Source organism: Triticum dicoccoides, chromosome 5B (assembly GCF_002162155.2).
Source record: "Triticum dicoccoides isolate Atlit2015 ecotype Zavitan chromosome 5B, WEW_v2.0, whole genome shotgun sequence".
NCBI lineage: Eukaryota > Viridiplantae > Streptophyta > Magnoliopsida > Poales > Poaceae > Triticum > Triticum dicoccoides.
The window spans coordinates 175,003,727-175,011,989 of record NC_041389.1 but is presented as its reverse complement, the minus strand read 5'-3'; the positions used below and the strand labels follow the sequence as shown (position 1 = coordinate 175,011,989).

At 43.6% G+C, this 8,263-nt stretch overlaps 1 protein-coding gene across 1 annotated transcript; it reads right to left on the bottom strand.

The window, feature by feature from the left end:
- Window positions 1-205: 205 nt before the first annotated feature.
- LOC119308000 (GRF1-interacting factor 2-like) lies at window positions 206-7,801 on the bottom strand. Its single transcript, XM_037584117.1, has 4 exons — window positions 7,640-7,801; window positions 5,603-5,679; window positions 1,014-1,098; window positions 206-935 (listed from the first exon to the last, which is right to left on the bottom strand). Exons 1-4 carry the CDS (start codon window positions 7,724-7,726, stop codon window positions 627-629), a joined length of 558 nt encoding a protein of 185 aa, XP_037440014.1. The 5' UTR covers window positions 7,727-7,801; the 3' UTR covers window positions 206-626.
- Window positions 7,802-8,263: the final 462 nt, after the last annotated feature.

Below are 8,263 nucleotides of genomic sequence, written 5' to 3'. Positions count from 1 at the left end.
GTTTTTGTCTCTATAATTCTGACAGTACGCTCGTGCTCCTTATTTCACGCACAAGGAAATCTAGCCAAGTACTACGCACAAGGATTACCAACAGCATACATGTATGCTGAGATAAATATTTTAGTGGAGATCACCTACGTAGTTATGTAGGATAATAATTATAAGATTCCGCTAAAAAATCAGGATTCACAGGGCAAAGGAAGCATTCTTTAATAGGAAAATCAATCATGTTACTTCAACACCAACCAATGCAACGTAGTAGCAACAACTGCTGAAGATATAAGCATCTAATAGGAGAAAAACATCTTACCACCATTTCAGGATTTTACACTAGTCTAGTTGGCAGACAACCACCACGAGGAACAAACAACTGGGACCTATTATTCCATGTAAACTGGATACAAGACCTATGATAAATGCAGAAAGTCAAGCACAGCACAGATGATAATAATCTACGTCTGTTGTAATCCGAAAAGCCAAGGCAAACATAACAGCTACTACTCATCATCATCCACGCGAAGATCACGGCCACTTATCATTCAAGGGCACAGGGACGATCCTCTGTTTGTCCGGGTGATGGTAGTATACATGCATTCTGCGGCCTAAAACGCAAGCTCGTAGCTTTCTTAGGACTGGTCAGCCAAGCCGCTTCCACCGTTGTTATCGGCACCAGTGCTCCTATGGCTCTCAGTGCCAGAAGGCTCGGAACTGGCCCCACCTGCTGCATAGGCTGGTTCAACTTGAGGGGCCCGGGCCATGCCATTCACAGCCCCAGGTCTCGCAACCATTTGACCAGCAAACGGAAGCATCTGAGCCTGTTGTTGCTGTAGTTGCTGCTCCTGCATCTGCTGAGGCGTTAGAGGGGTCCTTGGAGGGAACATTGGCACCTGTGACATGTAATGCCCTACCCCTGGGGATGCACTAGGTGGTGCCATCTGTATGCACAAGTAACATTAGTGCATACAGCAGAAACAATATAGGTATACTGTATGTTGGTCTAAGACATGACTAACCTGAGGACGGCTTACAGAGGTCTGTGGCTGAGTATCAGCAATTGCAGCCAAATACAAAAGATTCTTCTGAAGCTGAGCTTGATACCTGAAAGTTATATGGGAGATGAGTTGCCTATGTGTTTCTCCATATCCGCTTCAGAAGGAACCGCACATTCACACAAGCAAATATTGTTATGTATAAGGAAACTTGTTGAATGCAACTATCTATTACAGGTATAGAACACAAGAACAATTCAATGCAATGCAAAGTAGATTAAGAAATACAAAAATATCACAAATTATGTCCCCGCTAACAAGAGAAAAAGACTAATAACAGAGAACTTAAACATCCAATAATCGTAAAAGCAAAAACAAACGTAGTTAGCAACATTGGATTAGTGACACACGAGCAGATACGCTGACATAAATGATGCACGAGCAAAGGCATCCGGGCGACCAGCACAATGGAACTGTTGATCTGGTACACAAATAAAAGATTGTTCAACAATGCTAAGCGTAAAAGACAGCCATATTACAGCGTGAAGCTATGAGGCACTGATACGGCCAGAGTTGCCATGTCCGCATGCCAGGCAGCTCTGATACGGTGATACGCATGATCAGGCCGGGATGCGCGTATCCAGGAGTATCAGGATTTTTTACTTTTTAAAAAAAAAGAGAGAAAAGAGCCTATATGGTAGGACGCTCGTGACACCACAGCGATGCGAGAGCACAGCCCCGAGCGAGCCCAATAGAAGCCCAAGAAGTCACAAACTACCCTAACTTTGCTCTCTCGCTCTCTGTTCGATCGCACAAGGAAGCACTGGATTGAGAGCAGGAGCGCGCCGCCACCACCGCCTGGAATCGCCTCGCCGCCCTGTCGACTCGCCACACCGCCGCCTCGAGTGACTGGACTCGAGCCTTCTCCACCGCCGTCACAAGAGAGAGGTAAGTTATTCCGTCGCGTGCATGCTTGCTGTGTGCTTGGCTGCTTGCTATTGCTAGCTGATGTTGCTGCTTTGCTGCCACTGCCTACTGCTAGGGAGGGAAATATGACATGGCATCTGCTGGGAGTGGCATGGCAGCTAGCCAGTCTTCACTTGGTGGTACTGCGAGCAACAGTACTGAAGTTGAAGGCGCAGGTGAAGAGGCTGGGCATGGTGTCGGCAATCCGAAATATCACATGATGTACTCCCTCTGTAAACTAATATAGGACGTTTTAGAGACTTGACACAAGTCTCTAAAACGTCCTATATTAGTTTACAGAGGGAGTATTTTCTATTTTGCATACACCATGAGGACATTGATGATGTTTCAGGACTTGAAAAGAAGTATGGAGGCACCCAATGGGGCAGTATTCCCATCGCATCTCACGCATCCTATTATGTTGTCTTTATTACTCCCTCCTTTCCTAAATATAAGTTTTTTTAGAGATTTCAAATGTCATTTTATGAATTATTCGTATATACTCGCCGTATTGCCGTATTTCTGTTTCTGGAAATTAAGATGTCCCGTGTCCCCGTACTCGTATCGCCGTATCAGTGCTTCGTAGACGTAAGTCCAAGAGAGTAAAGCTTAGTTAGCAACAATGTGTTGTAGATCAAAAGAATGCATGTTTTGACAGTTTTGAGTGTTTGTTACAGCATGACAAGTATGTGGGCCATTTCACTGACATGGCTGCAAGTCTTTTATGTGACACTTCCGGGGGAGAAGGGACGCTACAGGTGCTAGGAGGTTGGCGACACGGTCTAGATCCTCAACATTATGACCGCCCTGCGCAAGGACAACATAAGCAAATCGTCTCTACCTCCACGCTCTCGCGGGCACCCTACCCGTCTGTGCATTGCGCCACTACCACCATGGCCTTGCTGTTCTCCTGCCTACTAGAAGAAACCACCTAAAATAAGTTTGTCAAAGCGCAGACAAGCACCTGCGCAAGAACCACGACAGGGTGCTCTAACGACAATAGTCATGGATTGACTCGATGCCGCTTGTAAGTGCCCCCACAGTCAGAGCAACCCAGCGCTTCCACAAATAGTGCATCTCGTGCCAGAGTTCGCTTCTGAAAATGAACAGACAACTACCTTCATGTTCAAATATACAACTAGTGGCAGGGTTAACTTCTGATATCCTGCTATTTCTCTTTTGCCAACTATACAGGGACTATGGAAGAGTTTTAACCAAATCTTATGGTATCTTTCAGTTTAGATATTTGACACTTGTCTAGCATTCCTTTTCGGACACAAGTATTTGTGTAGTCATGCACACATATGCGTATTACACTTATATGTTTTTACAAAGCAGATGTTTCTCATAATCCTTTATACGAATTTTGAACCTTTTGTAGCTACAGTTATTCACAAAAAGCTGAGGTACGTAAAGAAGACAAATGTCAGTTAACATGAAAAACAAAGATATACGGAGCAGAGGTTAAGATACATTTTATGGCTCTTGGAAGTTGGAAGTAATGATAACCATTCATTAGTGATTTTTTTTCTCCAACAGATGTGGTGTCGTAACTTGAAATTTATTCAGACTAGCTAATTGACTGTGCCTTGCTACAGGGGCATACACATTCTAATGGTTTAACATCAATCATGTCTAATATATACCTTTAGAATACTCATGTACATTAGGTGGTATTGTTGATTCGATTTACCGTTAAATAACTCCTCCACCAACCTCTCTCTCTCTTTCTCTAAAAAAGCAAAGACTTGATTAACCTTGAAGAAATAAACCCAGAGTGTAGAGGGAATAGGGAGGAGGACGGACATGCATGTGTGGGTTGTAGCGGACCGGTTTCCCCCTGGTTTTCTTGGTGTGCTAAGCATGGAATGGAGGCGGAATGGCAACGTTATGTCTTTTTTAGGTAGTGTAGAGTAGATAGATGTAGATAGATTGATTGATTTGTCGTGTATGGTAGTGAATCAGCTGGAGACAATTTTTTATTGATGATTGATTTGTTTATTATGGCACTTGAATCAGCGCTTACCAAACTGGGTGGGGTTGCGGTCGGTAAAAGGAAATAGAGAATCGTGGGAAGATCCGTTGATCGGTGGGGCCCTGAGGGGACGAACAACGTAGGAAGTAGAAACTCCTCTTTAATAGTACGGATAAACTTGAAGGACAATTTGATTTGTTATCACGACGTAGCAAGTGTCTGACCAGTTCCAAAATATTAAAGTTTACATGATTCAACATAAATTATAGTATAATATCTACCGCTATTAACCATTGCAAGCAGTAGTTTCCAAGTGTAGGAAATATTAATTTTTTTTGCTTCAAATGCAAAACAGTAAACATAATATATATAGTAAGGCAGCTAAACCTTTGGCGGGAAAAACATATAGTAATACTAAGTTCACGAACATCACATACTTGTAATAAACTATGATGAATATTTAAGAAAACTGCGGCCATCCACAAGATGCACATGTTTTGATTGAATGCACTACAACGTATCAAATCCACATATTTATGTCCCTCCACTGCGTGCACTTATGTCTTCAAACCGAGGAAGGGAGAAGACACAGAACTTATGGTACCAACATCATGAGGCATTGGGTTGCAAACACAATGTAAACCCCCTAGAGGCACAGCACAAAGGTTGATGGTGATATCTTCTCTATCGATCAAAACATTAAGACACATAAAGAACCAAGTTGGTGCTTGGATGGTAACTGAAGATGGTTGGACGACCCTTTAACCACTAGGGTTTGGCTTCCTGTGTGTGTCACCTACAGGAATATTTGTTCAGTGGTAGGGGACACACCCGTCAATATTCAATCTCTGTGTGTCCAGTAGCTATTGTGTGAATACAAGCTAGTGGTGGTGTTCATATTACCATGCTGTACTGGGTGCTTTTAACACAGGGCGCCAAGACACACCACTTTATTAGTATTAAAAGATAATCATACAATGATCCGTTCAACCTTTTTCACTGGTACTCTAGAGTCTAGACAGTTGACCTGTGGTTCAATATTAATGTTTGGAACAATATACTTCCTTGTATGACACCCAAAAAAACTTGTTAGGTTCAGTGGCCACCTCAGCCAAATTTGAGACACCAAGCCAAACATACAGTTTACAAAACTCAAGTATGTGCTTTTGCGTTCACAAAACAATAGCACTCCATCATCAAAGAAGTAGTGTTTCTTGACTAACCATATCCACATCAATCATATCACATGTGGTAATGGCTAAGGGTGTTAAAGCAGAAGTACCAATTCAATTCACTGGCAGCTCAGCTGCTCAAGCAGACATTTTCTTTGCAAGCATAATATTTTGGCTGTCTTTGCAAGCATATTATTTTGGCAGTTTTTTGTCTGCTCCATTTACTTATTTTAACTGAACAGACCAGCAGCCAGTTCCAATATTTACTGTTGGCCTGTTGGGCGTCCGCTGGTCTGGTTTTAGAACAATGGTACTAGCTAACGATAAATGTAAACAGATAAGTAAGAACAGCTGAAGATGGCAGCAGAAACACAATAATTATATTCTGCGCATACAAAGCAAGAATGCAACGGAAAGCAGAATGGCTCAACAGTTAGCGAAATTAAAGGCCATATTGAATTGTATGATCTGCAGAAAAAGAGGTTCAGTCCGTTACATACTGAGCACATTCCGCCAACTTTCCCAGGTTCTGATTTTCCAAGATAGCCAAAATTAGTTGCTTATTTTCATCCAGGTACTGCACAATGGATAATGCCAATTAGGGGGAATGAATAATTATAACAGGTCGTGTATAGAGTTAGTAAATTCAAATAGAAAGCCAGGTGAACAACAAAATACAAATAAACAAAAATAACACAGTGCAGCTTGACGATCTGCACGAAAACACAAGGATTAAAGATCGGGACTGAAGATTTTGTTCAATCATCCCAATGCCCAAATTACAAAGCTAGAAAGAAGAAAGGACCACAAAGCATTAGTATAAATCTAAAGAACTAGAGATCATTTGGAGGTTGGGAGTCAAAAGTATAGAACTATATTCTTGGAGTGAAAATGTTTGGTCCGTTTGTTGCACAGCATAAGCATGAGCACCCTTGATAACTTGGAAAACAGTTCAAAAGGAATAAATCCAGGGTTGCTCTCGACATTTTTCTGGAGTAAAGCAACTTGGTCGAACAATGTAGGTTTTCGTTAGTAGAACAAAGCCAACCATACTCCATTTCCATTAAGCAGTACATGCATCAACATTCACCAGCAAGAAGCAAAAATAAATAAAACTTGTTTGAATCTAGCAAGACAATAAAGGATGCGTCACAGTAATTAGTCGCTAGTAACTGCAAAACAAAAGCAACATTTGAAGATTGGCAGCTGGATTGGAAATAAGGCTATAGAAGGATGGAGATAATACTATATTAATGGACGACGATAACTGCCACACGTGTGGGCGTTAAAGGGTCTGGCCACACGTTTTGTGTGGTGTCTAAGACGACCAGCCCACACGCCTATGTGTGGGCAAAATAACTAACGCCCACACGCCTCTTCTTTTCCTTGCGGTCCCTCTCACACGCCTACGTGTGGGCAAAATGGATAACTGCCACACGACCTCTCTCAGCCACCTACCTCACGGTCCCGCACGCCCCGCGTGACAGTCAGCACGTGTCCCCACAGTTGCATGGTCCGGACCCTCTTTAATGTTCGTTTAACTGCAGTGCCATGTCGTTGAACTACAGTTGCCATGTCGGACAACTACAGTTGCCATGGTTGCTCAACTGCAGTTGCCATCTCAGGTCAAGTGCGAGATGCCATTTTGGACAACTGCAGCTGTTACCATGTATGGTCTGGTTAACTATAGCTGCCATGATTTGAAAACTTTAGAGATTGCCACCTACTAACACTAAGCAGTTGCCATGTATGGTCTGGTTTACAACGGTTGCCATGATTTTGAAAACCTTAGGCAGTTGCCGTGTAGCGCTACAAAAAGACATGACAAAACAATATGTTCGGATAAAGAGAGAGTTGTCATCTGCTTACGAGCACACTAGGGCAGTTGCCGTGTACCCTGCAAAACACATGGCAACTGACATATTTGGGTTAAAAAAAAAGAGAGAGTTGCCATCTGCATACAAGCACACTAGGGCAGTTGCCATGTACACTGCAAAACACATGGCAACTGGCAGCTTGGGTGTGGGAGAGGAGACGGGCGTGTCGGCGAGATGGCAAATGCCCACACACCAGCCCTTGTGCGATAGTGAAAACTGGCGTGTGAGCGAACTGCTAAACGCCCACACAACGGCCCCTCCGTGTTGTGAAACGAACGTGTGGGCGACCGGGTGAATGCCCACACACCAGCCCAGTCCTACGTGGCACCACAAACATGCCAAGATTCGTGCACCCATAAACGGACGCGGATCCACGCGTGTGGGCGAAATGCAAACGCCCACACCTGTGGGCGTTAGTGTTTCCGTTATTAATTTATTGAAGGAGAATACTGATATCAACGAACTCAGAAAAAAGCTATTCAAATCACATCAATATCGGTGAATTAAACGCCATCTCTATTAATCCACCAGACGAAACCACAACTTGTAGGGGCGACAAACGATCGAATATTTGGCCGGAAACCAACCCTTCAAGCCCAGCAAGGAGGCACGCCAGCCATATGGAGAGCCGACAGAGATGGGGAGGGGGAGGGAGGGAACCTTTTGGATCTGCTCGGTGCTGAGGCCAGCAGATGGAGGCATCCCCGGCGCCGCCGCCGCCGGCGGCATGGGCATCGCTTGCTGCATCGCGGCGGCTCTCGCTTCCTCTTTGTTGGGGTGTGTTGGGGGGTTTGGAGGGTTTGCGGGTGTAGGAAGAAACACAAAGCGCCCACCTGATGCCGACCTGCCCCAGAAGACTTTCAGATGCTCCTGTAATTTGGAAATAATTACATATATGCCCCTTGACATTTTGTTACGGTTACGGGTTACCTGCACCTATTTTGGGCACTTTGTATGTGTAGCCCGACTAAGCCTGGATGAGTTTTGCACATTATTTGTTTGTCTACATCGTTCTCATTGTGGCTGAGCAGCAACATAGGCACCGGTGTTTGGTTGTCAGCATGTTTTATCCAGATGCAAAGAGATGTTGTTTGGTTATATGCAACACAAGTGATGTGGTAATTTCTTCTAGGAATGATGAGGTTATACACACATCATCAACATATATAGCATAACATAGCCATCCATAGGATTAACCATAACAACCATAACCATAATCATCATACCCGTTCAAACATGCTAACATCACAACAGTACCATATAGTCTTCAAACTGAATTAACAT

What these genes read in the sequence shown, in the direction of transcription:
- LOC119308000 (XM_037584117.1), bottom strand. Translation starts at nt 7,726, where the DNA reads ATGCAGCAAGCGATGCCCATGCCGCCGGCGGCGGCGGCGCCGGGGATG. An exon ending in GCACCGAGCAGATCCAAAAG is followed by an intron (nt 5,680 to 7,639) that starts GTTCCCTCCCTC and finishes TCCATTGTGCAG; the next exon opens with TACCTGGATGAAAATAAGCA. An exon ending in AAGTTGGCGGAATGTGCTCA is followed by an intron (nt 1,099 to 5,602) that starts GTATGTAACGGA and finishes TATAACTTTCAG; the next exon opens with GTATCAAGCTCAGCTTCAGA.